The sequence below is a fragment of the Coturnix japonica genome, chromosome 2 (assembly GCF_001577835.2).
Source record: "Coturnix japonica isolate 7356 chromosome 2, Coturnix japonica 2.1, whole genome shotgun sequence".
Lineage (NCBI taxonomy): Eukaryota > Metazoa > Chordata > Aves > Galliformes > Phasianidae > Coturnix > Coturnix japonica.
This window is the reverse complement of record NC_029517.1, coordinates 89021776-89041625: the sequence shown is the minus strand read 5'-3', so window position 1 is coordinate 89041625 and position 19850 is coordinate 89021776. Positions and strand designations below refer to the sequence as shown.

Here is a 19850-nt window from a genome sequence, read left to right as displayed (position 1 = left end):
TTATTGTTAGCTTTATGCAGTGCTTTAGTACGCTGTTTAGCACACTATATAAAACAGGGGTGACCAGCTTCTTCCCGTTAATGCAGTCATCTGATGCAGCTTCCTGGGGTGTGGGATTTCTCTTTTTAAGCAGAAGTTATTTAAAGAAATGTAGCCCTTGTGCCCCATTGATTTCTACACTTAGACATGATTTACTGCTGCTGTCCCAGAGTTGTGTGTCACAGACATCTCTGAGACTGATGGGATGTTGTCAGGCTGAAGGAGTATGGGCTGCATATAGCTATGAGCTGTATGTTCTTGTGTGTCCCTGTTTCTGGCCACAGAAAGTTCTTTTGCCATAAGTCTCTCCTATGTCTTTGTAAGTCTTGCAAACTGGACTTCTGTTCATGCTGCTGTTGATGAAGCTCCTTGACAAAGGCTGTTTCAGGTAAATGCATGCTTCACTGAAGTTCAAATGTGAGTCCAATTGCAGTGTTCTTTGTTTACTAGCTAGCAGAAAACCATGCACAAAGATCCAGGTTCAGCTGAGAGGAAAATGAATATCAGAAGCAGGATGGAGAGACGCAACCTAGTTTTACCAACCCTGCCTGCCCCCGCAAAGGAACAGCCTTCCCATCACCTCTCTGATGTTATTTGGGATTGTAACAACAGTACATGAAAACAGACAAAAAAAATCTGAAGTCCCAAAAGGGCTGCAAATCTTTATATTTGATGTCTGAAACCAATCTGTAGCTGGTAAGAAATAAGGAAAAGGCCTCTTTACTTGGTAGGCTATCCCTATTGACTTTTCATGAGGCTTCTTACCCATTTCTCTGAAGCAGCTGGTGTTGTCTGCACTGGGGATATGATACCGGAAGATGGTTGGACAAACTGATTAGTCTCTGTATCCTCATCTTACATTGCTACCGAAATGATCACATTTACAGGCATTCAAGGACAGTCTGCTGTCCTGAAATGGACCCACTCCTTTGGGAGATATAAATTGGGTAAGACAGACCAGGGGGCTGTGTCCCAGTTTATATATTTATGATAAGCTTTAACCAACAGTGAGTTTCTGCTTTGATATATTTTTTAATTTGTATTCAGCATCTTTTTTTCATCTCTTTTGGGGTCTGAAGAATGGTCCCCTATGAAGCATTCAGCGCTGGTCGCCCATTTCACAGCTGTGGCCATAGTTCTCTTTGAGTGGGTGCAATTATCACCAGCTAGGCCTGTTTTGTGGTGGGGCCTCACAGCTTGGGTAGCTTCCACCTTTTCTGTCTCACTGACCTTGTACAGTTTTGTTTATCCATTTCCTAAGAGAGTTATGAGATGTTTATTACTCTTTTTTTTATTTGTTCCAATGAGCACAGGCATTACATTATATTACTTTAAAATAATGTCATCAGTAGAGAATCTCCTTGGAGGGAATAAAAAAGGCAGAGTAAATAGCCAGTTTTCTCAAAGAAAACAGGCTTCATACCAGCAGCAGCCCCTTTTACCAACCTCAGTGTGCTGCTCTTCTTCCTGACCATCTTTGTAGAATCGTGCAATCACAGAATGGCCTGTGTTGAAAAGAACCACAATGATCATCCAGTTTCAACCCCCCTGCTATGTGCAGGGTCACCAACCATCAGACCAGGCTGCCCAGAGCCATATCCAGCCTGACCTTGAATGCATCCAAAGATGGGGCATCCACAGCCTCCTTGGGCAACCTGTTCCAGACCATCACCACCCTCTGCATGAAAAACTTTCTCCTAATATCTAACCTAAGCCTCCCCTGTCCTAGTTTAAAACCATTCTCCCTTGTCCTATCACTATTCACCCTTGTAGACAGCTATTCCCCCACCTGTTCATATGCATCCTTCAAGTATTGAAAGGCGAAAGGGAGGTCTCCTTGCAGCCTTCTTTTCAAGCTAAATAAGCCCAATTCCCTCAACCTTTCTTCATAGGAGAGGTGCTCCAGCCCCCTGAAGCACCTCTCCTTCCACTTTTTCTTTCATCATGCCTTAGAACAGGGAGATCTGAGTGGCCCTGTCTGCAGGGCTGCAGCTGACAAGCAGCTTCTTGGAGCTACAAACCTGACTGTTGTCTTTTGTGTGAAATCTTATCTTTACTGATTTTTATTTTTATTTTTTTTCTTCCTTTCCCCCCCCCCCCCCCCCCCCCTCTTTTTCTGTGTGCAACCTCCTTTGATGTAATGCTTTGCATTCAAGAAGTCAGCAGCATAGAATTAAATAGAGGAGCAGAATTGCACTGATTTAACATACAGGTGTAAAACTGACATCTCCAGCCTGATAGATCTGCAAAGCAACTTCATCTCTGTTAAAAGCAGCTGCGTCACGGCTGGCTTATGCCAAGTCACACCTATTAGCACCAATGCTGCATTTGGCTCCTTTCCAGGATAGCTGCCGTAATGTGAAATGGCATATGTGTTTGCAGTGTGTGGGAACATCAAAGAGAAATGAGGAATACATTTTGACTGCTATTTGTGTAACTGTGAAGTCAGCTGAGGTACATTTATTTGTAATACCTGTCTGTTTTTTAACTTACACCAAACTGTGCATAAATTTTATCCAAGTTTTCCTAAATGCAGTGTAGGGTAATTACACGGTAACTATCAGCTGGTCTTTTAATGTCTATTGACTGGAGAATAATCAAGTGACCTTAATGATAGCTGTTATCTTAGATATAAAATGCAGACCTTTTCAAAGACAGATTCAAAGATTCAGTCTTTGCAAAGATTTAATCCTTGCAAAAATCCTGTAAGATACGTATGTGGGGGAAAATGGAGTTCCATTAAACTTGGTGTAAAACCAGAACTCAGCATTCTTGCTTACCAGCTCTGTGTCTGTACCCACTGCTTCAGTCATCCATCTATAGGGTAGAAAGAGAGCCATAACAAAACCTAAACCATGTTCTCACAAATAATCTGCTTCTCCTGCCCCCAAATGGGGATGGTTCCAGGACATTTTTCTTCCTTTTTCCATCTGTCTGGTGACCTTTATAGCCAAATTCTCAGACTATGCTGATTGTGCAGCCTCTTCAAGGCTGTGCAAGAAAGCCTGTGTATTTTAGGTGTTGTTTGAATCATAAATATCCAATTTCAAAGGAGAAGAGAAAAATCAATCTTTTTTTTCTTCATTTAGCAACTTTTTACAACTGTGCATAAAGGTACAACTATGTATGCACTAACACCCGAGCAAAGCGTGGTGTGAAATTTGCATGGCTTGGACAAATGCGCATCAGCACTGTGGGCTCTGGGCCACTTTGTTGCTGGTTATCCCCCTTTGTTCGGTGCACCGCAATGTGCAGCTAGCACGTCATGTGGGAGAGGACAAAGGGACTTCAATGGGGTGTGAAATTTGAGCTGATCTCCTCTCATAACACATTGCCAGATAGGAGAGCAAGAGCAGGAAACAAAACTGCAAACTTAAAAATCGCCAGGAGAGCTGAAAATGCCAGGCTGTCTCTAATCTGGAGCAGCCATCTGACAGGATGCTTGCAGGCTGGTCTCCTAACAAACACCCCGAAGCTGCAGGATTTCTGCATTGAGGCTATTCTGATTTCATCTGACGATGAATGAAATAGCCAAGTGAAAATGTAAGACGTAGAGATGATTTGAAAGATTGGAACCCCTTAGGTGACATTATTGCACAGTTGTTGCTGAGATACTGATTCAGAAAGGGACGGGTTGTTTTTCACATTCTCTTCATGATCAGTGGTAGGGGGGAAAAAATAAAAGGCTTTTGAATCCAAAGACTTGATTCAACCTATAAAAACCTCTAAAAGTGATTGGACTTGATGATCTTTAAGGTCTTTTCCAACCTAAGTAATTCTATGATATGTGTTTGCATTCATTGTTAAAATCCAGCCCAAAGGAAAATACTGCCTCTGCAAATTATTCTTGCATTAGACCCTGTATAGTTTCTCACTGTGCAGTGCATCCTGCAGTACTGCTCTGTGCTTGGGAGTGTGTTGGTGCAGCTGTGGTGCTGGGGGCAGCCATCCCTCTGTGCTGCACTGGTGGGACACCTGGCACCCTGTCTGGAGCTTTAGGGAGCAAAGCCCTGGCTGTTCTCCGGAAAATTGCCTCTCTGGGCTTATACAGAGAATGGTATTGGAAGGAAAAACAGGGGGGAATAGCAGTTGGTTCAGAGTAAAGCTTTTCAAATCAGCTTTCCAAAGCACTTTGTAGAAGAGCAATCAGCTGGTAGCCCGGAGTATTTTCAGACTACTCTTTGCAGTAACTGTGAAGTTTAAAAGATCTCCTCCATTCCCTCGTCTCTAACCCTGGGCTCAGCTCTTGAGCTCTTGCCAGCAAGTGTCTTTCCATGCAGGTTCATTGTGAGACCAAATGTTTCAGCCCGGGGTCTTAATGAATGTGTCTGGGATTCCCTGTGAAAACTGAAAAATAGCATGTGCGAGTTTGCTGAGAGGCTCCCTGGTTAAATTCCCACTTATTATGAAAAGCAACATTGAAGTCAGAGGGCAGAGGAAAGAAAGAAGTGCCTGAAGAGGAGAAAAGCAGGGCCAGAGGAGGGCATGCCATTCAGACAGGCCGTGTGAAATCTGACAGTGTGCATAAATATTGGTCCTGGCCATAATAGGGCTGTGATTCTCCCACTGAAGGGAAGCCTTGCATGACTAACAATGAACCGCTTGCATCAGGACGTGCAGCACAGCTGTTAAGCCTGAAGAGCTGTGAATATTATATAGTCATTTAGTTCCGTAGAAATAAGTTATTTGGGTTTTTCATTACTATTGTCTAATTCAGAGTTAGTGAGGGGTTTTTTATGTCTCAGTAGTGTTCAGGGTATTCTAAAATTTTTAGTTTTCCAAGAGAATCCTTGCTGAATTGTTTCAAAGGAATGAAGGATCTACTTAACTCATGGTGCATGCAACTCACTACTGGAATCATAGCAACAAGTGATAGAATGATACAGATATGTAATGCTGTACAGGACAGAAAACAAGTCATAAACAAAGAATCATAGAGTATCCCAGGTTGGAAAGGACCCATGAGGATCACTGAGCCCAACACCAGCTCTATACAGGGCTACCCAAAATTCAAACCATGAGAAAGCTGTCCAAGCAATATTCCCAGGTTTTCCCACGTGAATGCATTGGAAATTCATTCTTGTTACATGCAAAGTGAAAGGGCAATAATGACACCAAACTAAGAAACTGAATGTTGGCTGGGGCATGTGGTGTGGTCAGTAAGAGCTTTTCTGGCATTGCCACTGGTGAGCCCCACAGCATGTGGGTGTGTGTGTGCCTTGGGACTGGGCTGTGGCTGGCTGCTTATCCAGAGCCTGCAATGATTTTGAAGGCGGGTTTGTCCTAGTATATGTGTGATGATGTTGCTTTTCACTGCTGTCTCTGAACAAGAATGGTACAAGCCAGTTGGCTTGTGGCCACAAGTTGGTGTGCTCTGGGTGCCCTGCACAAAGTACCTGGAGAAGGTCAGGTTTGCAAAAGCCACTTCCTTTCAGATGTCACAGCTTGGCCATTGTGAGGCTGCTAATTACACAGCTCTTTGTGAGTGTCATTAAGGGAGATGTTTGCGCCTCTGTTTTAAGCAGTGACATTGCAAGGAGCTGTCTTTTCCAGATGGGTGAGGATGCAGAAAGAAATAAGTAACCAGAATGGTAGAGGGAAACAATTTTTGTGTTTTAACTAAGAAGAATGAAAAGTGCATGAATGTACCACTATAGTATTTTCTGCCACCTGAGAAATAATGGTCTAAAAAAAACCACTGGCATTTCTAGCAGTACTTCCACCAGCCTGCTATTATTCACTCTAATGCACACACAGAATTCATCATCATTAATCTTTTGTGCCCAAGACATCCTATTCTCTGCTAGCTACCACATTTCAGGTCAGGATCTGGTCCTTTGATGGGCTCGGATACACTGTCTTGTCGCTTTGCTGCTGCCAGCTGAGTACTGATCAGGAAGGTAACCCTGAGCAGTGCTGGGGCAGCATCCAGCATAGCATCCCCACAGCAGCAGCAAGGCTGCTCTTTCCTGTAATTTCCACATTTTGGTGCGTGATAGCGGCCTTAAGACATGTCAGCTGGCCTACTGGCCATTTCCAGATGAATCTTAGGTAGCCTAGCACTTTTCTCTTGTGATAGTAACTCTGGCTTGAGTTTTATTTGTATAATTGGTGGCCTTGTTCATTGTTTGAGAACTAACTTTACTTGTGCTTGAACTGTGACTCCCATAGCTTGACGGATATGTATGTCTTTGGGGTGACACACCACCTGTCGGTAAACTGCTATGTGCGTTATAGGAATGTATGTTACAGTTAGCAGTTACCTGAGGGTCAAAAATGTCACCAACTATAGGAATGTGAATTTAGCATCTAGATGAAAAATAGAAACCTTTTGTTAGAGCGCAGTGTCTCTAAAATGGTGAAAGAATAGATTACAAAGGCTATCTGGGACGCGTTCACTAGAGATCACCTCATTTGGCCTTTAATCTCTCTACTTCTTTAGAATTTTGTTTAATACTTCATAGAAACAGCAAGTTGCTCTAATCCAAGGGTGACTGAATATAGTTGTACTTATAACTGTCTACTCATGGAATAAATTTCTTTCCATCCCCAGTGAGATAAACAATCCCGTAGTGTCAATAAATTAGTACATAAAGTGCAGGTGTTGTGCAGCTCTGTGTATTGTTCTCTGCTAAGAGTTCCAAAAATATAACTTTTCTTTCCTTTCTATTCAATTTGTTCTTTACACCTGTGCCATGGGCACTACAGGGATTTCAGAGCTGTGTGTTTTCTCCCCTCCTGGTGCTGTAAATTGCTGCAGTAACCTTCTGACCCAGTAAGAACTTGGAGCTTCACCGTGCTCCCTTCCTTTCCTTTAGGAGAACAATCCAAGGCACAGCTCTGCTCATTCCACCACTGAGAAACTGCAATTTGTTTCTCTCAGTGCACTGACACCTGTATAAAGCCTGGGACCATCAGCGACATAGCAGTGTTTCTAAATTCTGTTAGTCACAGGGAAAGGAAGAGCTCTATATTGAAGTGTTTGGAGAGCAGGTATCTGTCCCTGCATGAGTTGTAAGGCATTTCTCAGGGAACACAGGAGAGAGCACCCCTCCACTTCTTGGTCAGGGATGTCATCTCCTCAGTGTTTTGTGGCTTGTCCTGACCTACAGGCACCAGTCTTGCATTGCTGTGTATGATCTAATGGCAGAGAACAAATTATGTGTTGGCAGGCAGCTTTGGGACAGCTATGTTTGTGTGCATGCAGTGCCCAGTGTATTTAATGAGCTGCCTGCTACTCTGTCACACCAGCAGGCCTAGTTGGTGTCAGCACAGTGCATACCTCTGAGATTATGCCCCAGCTCTGGTATGACATCTTTCCAAAAGGGGTGTGAGCTGACGTGGTTCATGGCCCATTTGTGGGATGATGCTCAGTGGCTGCGGTTCAGCTGGCACAGGGGAAGCAGCAGTGCATCAGACAGCAATATACCAGTCAGAATTTGGGATGTTACCTTTCTGTTGTGGCATTTCAGTTATTGTGTTAGTAACAACTATTACATCACTGTGCTGTAACTGTTCACTAATTATTCCTATAATGATTATCATGTAATAATCCTACTGATAAGTCAGTCTGTCCAGGGCTCTGAGCAACCTGATGTAGCTGTAGGTGTCCCTGTTCATTGCAGAGAAGTTGGAGTAGATGACCTTTAAGGGTCCCTTCCAACTCAGATGATTCTATGATTCTATGAAATGACTAAACTGGTTTCAGGTCCCCTCGTCAGCCCCCATGGAGCAAATACCAGGAGATGCAGCCTGTTGTGAGCCAGCCTGGCTGTCTTCCCATATCCATGCACTGCCCTCTCAGCACAGGGCTCCAGGCAGCCAGCAAAGCCCTGCTGCTTCCTCACGATCAATTGTGTCAAATTATCTGTAAGCACTGGTCTGGCTGCTATCTCTGGGGGATCAGTCCACATGCAGAAGGCACCAGGAATCCGTGGGAGACAGCTGATACTGTGTGCTGCTAAAAGGAGCAAAAGAAAGAGGCTTCTCCAAAGCCCCCTATTCATAAGCTTAGCACAATAGTGCAAACAATGGTTAAGGAAATTTAAGCCAGTGCTGAAAGCTGCTCTGCTTTGCTGCTTTTTCACTCAAGGGATGGCTTTTATTCTGAACTGTAATGCTTATGATATTTCAGACATGGATTGCTTTGCTAGGTCATGTGAATGATGGATATCACAGTATTTGGAGGTTTCCAGTAAATGAAACACACGTGGGGATGAATGCAGATATAGATCACTTGCGTCAAACCCAGTATTATCACGGCTCGGTGAGATATCCTTTGCAAGGGCCTACAGCAATTGAAAAGTGATTAGAATTTCATTGTGTTTTCCCATTCTGGTAGCCATCCCATAGATATATATGAAAGTCCATGTGGAAGATCTGCCGCCATATCCTCACTGAGTGACCAGTGTAATACTGAAGTACGGGGTGGCAGCAAACCAAAAATTCAGACGTTTTGAGAGTGTCAGCTCTCTGCACAGTTTTTGTCTTTATCTACCAAACTGAGCAAAAGCAGGGTAGCTCCAAAGCAGTGGGATAGAGGGGAATCTTGTACCTGTGAATGACAGGCTGGAAAGTGAGAAACTGCCAAAAACATGAAGCTGCCTGCAGCGGCCAGAGGAGCTGAATGGGGGTTTCTGGAGAAGGGTTTTGTCATCATCCTTCAGTAACCTTTCCATGTGGTCTGGTACAGTGCTCAGATAACACCAGTGGTAACAGCAGTGGTGAGTCATTCCCAAGCAGTGATTAGTGCTGCAGTTAACGAACACTGCTTCACATCACTTGGGAATAAATCCACCTTCTGACTGCCTGCTGGAATCGAAACTGGTTTTCTCCTAATTCACATTCCTGCTGAGCAGGGTTGCCTTGAGCTAGACCACTGCCATTAAGGGGTCAGTGCAATGATTGGGTTTTAGAGTCAACCATGTGCTGTGATGCTGGGTGTTTTGCTCACTGCTGGACCTGAGGAGGCTCAGCATCTAACCAGAATTGGCTCTCATTGGGAAATGCCAATGTGCAGCTCTGGAGATTTTACCTTACAGAAACCAGTCAATTGAAAGCAGCCTGCATAAGCTACTGGGGCATTTAGAGCTAGTGGGTTTGGTCACTCATGCAGGTTTTTTTAGAGATCTCTCTCACTGGCAGTACTTTCTAATAAATGCAAATGAAATCTGTGATAATCCATTTCAAAGCAATTGGTAGCAAGCCATTGCTGTGCAGAGAACATTATTTATACAACTCATAAACCACCGTGATGCTCGTGCATAATTCCTCACACATCACAGTGACAGAAATTGCCTTCGGGGCCAGAATTTCCAAGGCAGCCTCTCTGTTTTTAAGTTGCAGACATTGTCACTTTTGTGGCTGACTACTTGATTTTTCAGGTTCAGTTTGATGCACACACGATAGCATCTGCCTGCTGATGCCAGACTGCACCCAAAATGCCTCACTCCTTTTAATAGCAGTGAATAAAATGACAGACTGACAGCTCCAAGTAGCTCTTGATTCTCTCTTCTTTTTTCCAAGTCCTTCTTTACTGCCTCCTGTCCACAGCTCTATTCCCAGCCTTCCCACATCCTGGCTTAGTATTATAACTCAGGGTAGTATATCATATGCTACATTTGTGATTTCTGTTAACTCACAGTTTATCCCAGTGTCCTGCTGAACCTCTAATTTAAGTCCATTGACTTACTGCTTGCTGTTCCCCACGTGGACAGTTTCTCTCTCCGTTCTTGCTCCCATTGCTCTGTTTGCAACGCTTCCTGGATCTGTGCTGAAAGATATAAATCATCTCTTCCTGATCTCTCAAGGCTCCTAGGAGAAGTGCAAATAATTATATCTCTTTCTGCATTTAGTACTGCAGTCACTACATCCAATGATCTTATAGGGAAGTTTAACTTCTAAAACAACAGGCTATTTATTAACCCTGTGTATTAAATCTCCTTAGTAGCTATGAGGTGTTGTGAAAATCAAACTGCAGTGAAACTGTGGTGGTAGAAAATTTCCATTGAATAACCTCTTTCCTGAGAGACTATGTTATCCAAATGACTAATAAAGTCTTGTTTAACCATCACAGAGAGACATTTTGGTAGACAGCCAGCTCTGGTTAGTCTCTTGAGTATAAAAAGTAGCATAGAAATATTCCTTCCAGCATTAACTCATATCAGCTTCTGGTGCCGATTTCCTGCACTTCAAAGAGAAATGCTCCTTTAATGCACTATTTTATATCACTTGGGCTCATAGTGTGTTCCACCTATATTTCTTTTTTCTGCCCTCAGTCCTACAGAAATGTCAGCATTGTAGGTTGCTGTTTTGTGTACACATGCAGCTGAGACTCACAGCATCACATTGGAGACCTTTAATTGCTCTCATACAGTGTTTAGGGGACTTTGGTCTGAGTAGTCCCTCATGGCCATCCCCCTATGTTTGTAATCCTGCACTGACAGTTGAGGTTTTCTCCCTACTTCCCCCTGGAAGCCCACAGAGATAGGTATTGCATGCATGCTCTAATACAAGCTAGAGTTGAGTCCTTGCATGCTAGAAATACAAAGTGTTCTCCCAATCCCGACTGATCAGAAGGTTTTCATGCAAATCCAGCAGATCGGTGTGAAAATGCTTGAGGCGAGGTCCCATCTATGGCATGATGTTAAAAGCTTGTTACTCTGGATCTGTGAAATCCATTTTGTACAGTGAGGAGTGAAGCTCCCAAGGCCAGGTTGCTACCTACCTGTTTCTTGCCATGTGGTCAAATCCTCCTACCTAAATTTTACTTCCCTTCCCCTTACTTTTCAGGTATTACTCCTTACAACCAAACAGAGGCTCCATTACTGCCCATTGTACACCACAACCCATCTTCTTGCTTGCTGCTTATTCTACTCTTGCCTGAAGTCACAAAGAGCAATGGGTACGAGAGTAAGGCGGTCCCCATGGCTTTTCAGCCACATTGACCGGCCCTGGGGGCTGAAGCAGGCACTATGGCTGGCAGCTCCTTGTAGTTACATCTCTGTTTTCACAATAACGCCATGCTGAAAATAGAAAAAGGGAAAGCAGTAACTGTTTATCCTGGCTAAGCTTGTGTAGCAGGTTTTCATATGTTTGTGGGGTTTAAGGTCTTTTTTTTTCTTAAACTGTTTCAGTATCTATTAAAAGAAAAAAAGAACATTTCTCTAACACAGCTTCATTAGCTATAGGACTTCATGAGATTAAAGTAGAGAGCAGATTAGCAAACCAAACTGTAATATGTCTTGGGCATATGGTGCTGCATATGAATGGTTTTTAACTACTTAACTGTGTATAACAAAGAGCAGAAGGAGAGATTTGTCTTAGCGTGCCATAATGATAATTTGTAGTAGCTGCGTAGCATAACAGTCAGAAGCCACAAGGCCACGGGAAGCTTTTGCTTGCATTTCCATAGTGTGTGTTCCCGAGCTCACGCCATGTCTTCAGTCATCTGATGACAGGAATAAGATGTAGCTTAACTAATTAGCAAGATGCTTCTCCCTCCTCCTTCCTCTTTGCTGGGCTTCTGTTTTGCAGACCTTGTAATGAGCCTAGCTGAGCTCTGGAGTAGAATCATAGAATTACAGAATATTTTGAGTTGGAAGGGACCTCAAAGCCCACCCAGTCCCACCCCGTGCCATGGGCAGGGCTGCCCCCCAGCAGTTCAGCTGCCCAGGGCCCCATCCAACCAGACATTGAGCACCTCCAGAGATGGGGCACCACAGCTTCTCTAGGCAACCCATTCTAAGTTTGCATCCTCACTTATGCACCTGTAAACTTCAAATACATCCCAAAATCGTGCAGTGCAGCCCTGGGTTAACACTGGGTATGGAGTTGTGTTCTGGCCCTTGGATACAGGAGCTACACTGGTACGAGCAAGCTCATGACAGCCAAAGGTTCACCTCAGAGTTGCCCCTTGTAAAGTGAACATAAATGGAAGTAGTCAGTGGACTATGTTGGGTTGATTGTTTGGGAACATCATCCTTCAAGCCTTCACTGCCTTTACTGATTGAAAGAATCCTATTTTCTCTTTAGCTGTGTCAAAGCCTGTGTGCTGCTTGTTCAAAGGACAAGCAAGCAGAGCATTTTCTGATCACAAAGGTGTTTCAAGCTACTGAAGGTCGTGTTAGAAACAGAGGCATAGGTGTCTATGAAGGGATCTTGAACTAGCAGAAGGGGAGGCACTGCAAGCCAAAGAACCCCTTATCTGCATCTCCCATGTGCATGAACCAGGTTCCAGAGAAGCTGAAACTCTGGGCACCGGCAAAGTGATGTAGCCAGCTTTGAATCAGGCAAGTCTATGTTTTCCAGCTTGCTCCTTTCTTGCCTAACATCTGTTGTCCTACTGTGATATTGACATACTTCAAAGGACAAAAGTCAAATTTTTGCAGTTTCTAAATAGATCAGTCTTATAGAAGTTTGAACTTGGTCCCGAAACATAAGGTTGTCAAGGTTAGTGAAACACCAGTAACGTGGCTGAGCTCCACCTACTCCTCCTGAGAAGAGCCGTGCTTTGGAGGCGAGAGGTTTCATGAGCCAAGCAGGTGTGAGGACATAGTTCCCATGTCTTAAACATAAACTCTGTCTTTAAAAAATGCTTATAAAGTGATGTAAAGATTTGAAATGGCAATCAAATCTAACTTGCATAATAAATTCAGGAGAATAGGTGTCTTTTTTCCCACCTGGTTTTATCTGGGTTCCTTGTGTATTTGCAAGCAGGGACTAACTAGCAACATTATGTCGCATAGCTTAAACATGCCTGACTCTTTGCTTTCCTCTAAGGTTTCCACAATGTGTTTCACATCCACCATGAGTAACATTCTTGGACTTCTGCCCTGGATTAATCAAACATAAATCATTGCTTCATACCAAAAGAAAGTTTTGCCAAAAATTGTGGTGGTCCAGAGGAGAAGAAAAAGAGGTTTTCTCGCCTCTGTGAACTTTTAACTGATTTTATTCCTTTCTTTTTTTGTGTGCCTGGGAAATACTGTGCATTGGAAAACTTGCTGACAAGCCCCTGATAATCTTGTTTTCTTAGTGATTAATACCAAAAATGAAACCCCCATCTGCTCAGGAGAATATCCCTGCTTTCCCCTCAATTAGTTTTATGGTGGTGGGCTCTGTCAAACTTGCTGACTCAGTGCTCGGCTTATCAGTAACCCAGAAATGCTTTATTTCAGAGTTCCCTGAAGAGAAGAGGCAGCAGAGAAATGCACAAAGAAAAAAAGGCATTTACCCAGGTAAGGTTTTCGAGAATGTGCAGTTTAGATTTAAATCACGTGATAAACTCAACATTTCTTTTTATGGGTGTTGACAGGGCCATCAGGCACATTAAGACCTAATTGCACTCTAGTTAATCTACTGAGACTTCCCAGAGATAATGTAGAAGCAATTTAGGACATGAGTACAATCCCAAAATCATGCAGTGATCGGGTTTGCTGTATGTTCATCAGCAGAGCCAGGCTAAAGGTTTCCTACAGGAAGAGAAAATCACTTTGCCTCACACAGTAATTGGATCGCAGCTTAGGGAACAGCTAAATTTATACGTGGTGCCAAAGTCATTGCACTGAGGAGTGGCTTGGCAGACAGCACAGTCCTCAAATGGCAGCAACTGCTCAAGATTACTGCTTCCCCCAGCTCAGGTAAAGGACAGAGCCTGAGCTGGACCCTTTATCTGCATCCGGACACTGTTTTTTTGTTGTCCCCTGGGCTGGTCTTCCTCAGAGCCGTGTTTCCTTTGCTTTTTGTGCTGACAGTGGGAGTTGAAGCTTTTCCCAGCAGCCATACGGTTACTGTTTATAGACAGAGGGATGTGGATAGCATTTCCCCTTGCTGCAGAGGGAGCCAAGAGTGGCATCATTATCTTCACCAGAGAAAGGTTGAGCCTCCCCTGCTGCCCCCTTGGCAGGCTCAGTGCACAAAACCGAGACGTATGGTTTTCCTTGGAGCTGATGGAGCCTTAAAATCCCATTGATTTGTAATAATAGCTGTAATAAATTAGAACGTGCTGCACTTGAAATGGGCTCCATGCACAACTGGTAAGGTGGGATGGGCAGTCCAGGAACTGCAGCCTCCGCCTGTGGGGTAAAGCAGAGCTAGCATCCCTGTGGAGTGAGTGCAAGTACAGCTTAATTGAACCTCAAAATGGGGAAATGGGCTTTCTTCCTGCATCTCCTGTTACAGGGAGTTAAGACATCAGTGAGGTCAGAAGAAATTTGTTATCCTGCATGTCTGTAAGATACATGTACAAGATATATATGTGCGCGCACTCTTGGAAATTACAAATGAAGTCATGGTTGAGTCATTTGGGGTATGTGGGAGGGTATGTCCTTCCTTCCTTCTTTCCTTCCTTCCCTGATTCCCGGAAATACAGAAAAGTGCAGAGAGAATGAATTTGTGTGCTTCCTTCCTCTGCCCAAATCCAGACACTGGAGCACAGGAGCAGCTGTAGTTTGCCTCTGAAAGCCTTATAAAGGGCTCCACAAAATTAACGGAGTAACCCAGAGTCAGCTCTGCACCACTCACAATGTGAGAACATGATCCCGGAAACCAGCCAAGGAAAAAGACTTTACACTGTATGCACATGGGTGTGTACAGCATGCAAGCAAAGGATTTGCATTTGAAAATGAGAACCACTGTGATAGCACTGTACAAGGGAGCCATTTTTTTCCCCATCAATTCTCCAGGGCAAGAAAGATGGAGAAAGAATCTTATATACTGACATGCACTATCCAACTGGGGCACGTCCTCGCCATCTCCCAGATCTAGGGCATTACCCAGAGCAGTCTGCAAACCCGCGTATCAGTTCAGAGGACCGTGCTGTTTAAAGCCAGAGCACACCGTGCCAAGTGCCCAACCTGGTCCAACAGCCTCTGGGTCCTGGGGCACGGCTCAGAGGGGTAAGTGCAGGCACAGCCAGGCAGGTTCGCAGCACTGCTCTACAAGGGTAGCCACTCTAAATAACTAAAATAGTTTCACACACTTAAACTGAGATACCTTACGCTGGACGCAAAACAGCTTTGGAGGTGAAGGCTTGCCTTACTTAAGCCCACAGTATGAACCTCATTGTTTTTCTCTTTGTCCCTATAACATACTTTGTGACTGAAAAGCGGCCGCAGACTTGGATTGTGTAAATCTGTGCACCTGCATACCTACAGATATGTATAACGTGGAGCAGATCTGGTATTATTAGTTACTGGGAGCTCATCATGAAAATAAGTGGCAACATCACATCCACAGCGGGACACAGCTTAAATATGTATTAAACTGATTGTCTAGAAGTCATGTAAAAGCAGAGTTGTTAGGTGTGCTTACCTGCCTCTAGCAGTACTGAAGAAACAAGTTTTTATTCAGCAGAATTGCAAAGTGGAGCTTCCTGGGAAGTACCAGGCACCAGGCAAAGCACAGAGAAAAGTGGTTCCTCAGCGCAAGGTAGGAGTCTGGTGCTCACCAGGTGCTTGGGTGCTGGTCGTACTGCCCTGTTGTCGGGCCCACAACCCCGACACGCTTCCCCATCTTCTGCCTGGCAGCTCCTGTGAGCCGGTGATGGTAGAGGAGATGGTGTTGGTCTCTATCTTTCTTTGTGTCTTCTTGCCAGAAAAGAAATATCATTTATGGGAGTTTTTGATCAGCTCCTTGTTCTCATCACATAATTTACATTGCATAATGAATATAAGTTTCTTTTTTCTTTTTTTTTTTTTTTTTCATGTAAGTTTCATTTCTTTATCTCCACGCTCTCCATTTGCCTAAATTAGACTGCAGACTCTTTAGGGGCACATATGGGCTTTCTCCTTTTGCCTTATTTTTTTTCATTAACATCTCTCTGTAGTGCTGTACAGAGGTGTGGTGCTGTAGTATGCAAATATGCACAATCAGTAATCATCAATTCCCATTTATCCTTCATAATCCTTAAAGCCAGTGATGAGCGCCATTAATGACTCTACATTTTTGCATTGTCATTTGTCCTTTTTTTTTTTTTCAAAGCAGTCTGCCCTACATACACCTTTTCAGGAAGGTGTCCACATGCTGGATGTGAAATAGAGAAATACGTTTAGGCTGATCAATAGCCCAGGTTTCACCCCTTTGGACTTAAACCTCTTGCTCCTCCAGAATGATGGAAAGACTGTCTTCTCTTTCTTTTTGTGTTTTTTATTCTGTTTTTTGCTTTTGTTGTATTTGTTTTTCACTAGTAACAAACTGTTAGTAATTTCTGTGATTTGGCCTCCCTGTAGTTTGCCTTATATTTCAAAACTACCTGTCTGTGTGGGTGCCTTGCCCTCTCGCTCCTTCCACTTGGTTTCAACTGATCAAGAAATCGCTGATATTTCTGTACACAAAGTTTCAGAGGGACAGATGCATGAAGGTTGGGGTCCTACCCTTCTGGCATGTTTAGATCTCGCTGATAATCTCTCCTGGCCATTCTTTTCCTTTGGAAAAAAAGCTGTCTGGGGAATGGGATTTTCAGTAGTCACATTCCCTACTTGAGAAATGTGGAAGATCTAGAGCTTTCTCACCTTTCCAGATGGGATCCATATTTAGTAGGCGTCTACTAACATCCATCAGCTCTGTTGTTCAGTGTGAGGCTTGTGTTTGTATAATGAAAAATAGATTGTTTGTTTCAGCTCTTATTAAGAAAGAAAGAAAGAAAGAAAGAAAGAAAGAAAGAAAGAAAGAAAGAAAGAAAGAAAGAAAGAAAGAAAGAAAGAAAGAAAAGAAAAAGAAAATGGCAAATGTGGTATTTATTTTTCCCACAGACAAAACCTAGCAATAAAATAATGTCATTAGAAGAATACTTATAACTGTTTTGGTCCTGCTATGAATACATGCTACCTACATGAAAGCCTTGAGGTTGGGCTGTGCTGCAGCCATGGGCCTGATCCCAAATCCACTACAGCTCTTACCTTCACATCAAAAGCTTCAGAATGCACAGTGCGTTGTGTCAAGTATGAGGCAGTGAGTGCTACTGGTACTGCTTGCAATCCAGCCAGGAGAAGCTCCTGGAGGAGCTGCCTGTACTGCTCAGAGCCCTGGGTATGATGTCTTCACCTTGGACATCAGTGCCGCTGCTGTAGGCAATGGCTGCTGGGCTCCTGCAGGCAAAGTTGGACAGCAAGCATGGAGAAGGACACTGAATCACAGAGTGAGTGCTGTTTTACAGCACTGCTCTATATGTACTTTTCCTTGTAATCTTTTATGGGATACTTAATTTGCAATTCAGACTCATCAAGAAAAAAAGCCGTTCGCACGTGTATGTCATCATGGCAAGGAGATGTGTATATGTGAGAAGACAGAATGGAAAAAAAAAACCCATCTCCTGGACTGTACTTGTAGTTAGTTATATGCATCTTGCTTTGAGTTGTATAGAACTCACATTACTAGTGCCAGAAACACGACAGAGTTTTAGTTAGTCAGCTGATGGCAGCTTTCTGATAAGCAGGCTCCTGCTTACCACTGAAAACCACGTATTGATAGAAACTTTGACTATTGCTTAACCATATGATGGCATCAGCATATATTATATATATATGCTATATATATAATATATATATATTACTATTTAGTATTTTAAAATCATGTGAAGCTTGAAATGATGAAATTAGAAATATACAATTGATTACTTCTGCGTCTGTATTAACAGACACAGTATTAACAGCTGAAATTATGGCATCATTCATAATTAGTATATATTTAAATAGGATGAGGAGAAATTAATCTAGGTAACATAAAAGACGCCATCACCAATGTGCAAGGACTGTGTACTTTAGAAATTAAACCATTTCCTCAGATTGCTGAGCCATAATTAGTTTTGTAATTTTTTGCTTCTAATAGGCTGATCTGGGTGAACAATTAACATCAGTCATGTAATCTTCTGGATTTGGTTGCCATTATTAGGAACTGTAACAAAATGGTGATTGTGAAAGACAACAGTGCCACAGAGACTGAATCGAAGTTTCCACAGTTAATTGCACATATGTCCACATAGCCGAACAATAATAATGAAATCTGCTGTCTCCAGAGATCATCTTTCAAAGCCTGCCTTCCATTATGCTGCTAATGCTGATAAATGTGTCTCTTACAAGGCCAAGTGCCTGTATCTCCATGACAATTCATGAAAGTGATTCAGGCAAAGAAATTGTTCATCGGCTTAGAATTTACTTACCCTCATCTCTTATTTCAGCACAATCACAGTTTTAATCAGAGTGACGTGTAGAACTTTAAAATGCCCAACTCCAAATAAATTAATAAACAAACAAACAAACCCCTATTTAGTACTCTGGTGCTTCCAGAAAATAGGTTTTCATATGGGATGGGTTTGAATGTAACTGTGGTTTAATGATTTTTTTCTTTTTTCTTTTCCTTGTGTTTTCCCTTGTGAGCAGTTGTCTGTAGCAGGAAGAGTGGTCACATGCTGTTCCATCTTAATAATAACAGCAGTGACAACAGTAGTAATTCCCATGCTAAAAGGGAGCTAGGTACTCAATCTGTTTCACAGTGTTGAGAGATCCAGTTAAAGAACACAGTGAAGTGCTTCTTCACTTTGCAGGGCAACTGTGCAGGTTAGCACGTGTTTTTGTGCTTCACAAGCTGAAGAAGCCCAAGGTTTGGGATTATGACAAGGAAATTTGTTGGAGTAATCTTAATTTCATGATGCTAAAAGTGAGCAAATGTAGCATGAAAAATAAATGGAACAGAAAGTGCCAACAAATCACTGCACCTTTTCAACGTAGTCATTCTTGTTTTGCACAAAATTTGCTCAGTATTTGAGAAGAACTGAACACCACTGAGCACATTTGCACTGGCATTCCTGTATCACTGAACACTGGCACCTGATTTTTATTTCTCTATTTAACTCTGGTCAAGCTGCTTTGCAACTTTAACCAGGACCAAACCATGAAACGTGTCAGCTGTGTGGTTTGTGTGGCACTGTCTCTGTATTGTTTGCCTTCCTAGTAGACATGGCTCAGAGGGTTGGAAGGGGAAGATTCTGGAAAGGGAGCAATTGCTTGTGCTTCTCTTCTAACACTGTTTTGGTGGGGGGCTTGTTCTTGGCAGGAGGACAGCGCTGATTTGAAGTGTCAGCTTCAGTTTGCCAAAGAGGAAGCAGCACTGATGCGTAAGAAGATGGCCAAGCTGGGGAGAGAGAAGGACGAGCTGGAGCAGGAGCTCCAGAAATACAAGTCCATCTATGGAGATGTGGACAGTCCTCTGCCTACAGGAGAGGCCGGGGGCCCTCCCAGTACCAGAGAGGCTGAGCTGAAGCTTCGGCTGAAGCTGGTGGAGGAGGAGGCCAACATACTGGGCAGGAAAATAGTAGAACTGGAGGTAGAGAACAGGGGTATAAAAGCTGAGATGGAGGATATGAGGTGTCAGTACGAGAAAGAGTGTCTCAGCAGGGACCACATTTCAAGCATTCCTACCTCACCCTACGGCGACTCTGTGGAGTCGGCCATGGAGCTGCGCCGACACCTGCAGTTTGTGGAAGAGGAAGCAGAACTGTTGAGGCGGTCAATCTCTGAAATCGAGGATCACAACAAACAGCTAACCAACGAGCTGAACAAATTCAAGTTTGAGCCGGGCCAGGAGCCAGGCTGGCTGGAGGATGCAGCGTCCAAGTGCGGTGGGCCACTGCAGGAGGAGCTGAAGTCTGCCAGGCTGCAGATCAACGAGCTGAGTGGGAAAGTGATGAAGCTGCAGTACGAGAACAGGGTCCTGATGTCCAATGTGCAGCGGTACGACCTTGCCTCCCACCTGGGCCTACGCACTTCCAGCCCCAGGGACAGCGATGCTGACAGTGATGCAGGGAAGAAGGAGAG

The 19850-nt window shown here is 43.5% G+C and overlaps 1 protein-coding gene across 14 annotated transcripts in view; it reads left to right on the top strand.

Annotated features, from left to right (window-relative positions):
• MTCL1 (microtubule crosslinking factor 1) overlaps positions 1–19850 on the top strand; it is a 96183-nt gene that overhangs the window by 34682 nt on the left and 41651 nt on the right. For 7 of the 14 annotated variants that reach the window (XM_032442634.1, XM_032442642.1, XM_032442636.1 and 4 more), the window contains 3 exons: positions 13218–13277; positions 15391–15468; positions 19090–19850. The exon at positions 19090–19850 is cut by the window's right edge and continues 565 nt beyond it. In XM_032442634.1, the coding sequence (XP_032298525.1) occupies positions 13218–13277; positions 15391–15468; positions 19090–19850 (899 nt within the window). The remainder of the gene's footprint in view (positions 1–13217; positions 13278–15390; positions 15469–19089) is intronic. The other 7 variants (XM_015855284.2, XM_032442644.1, XM_032442641.1 and 4 more) reach the window with 2 other exon arrangements.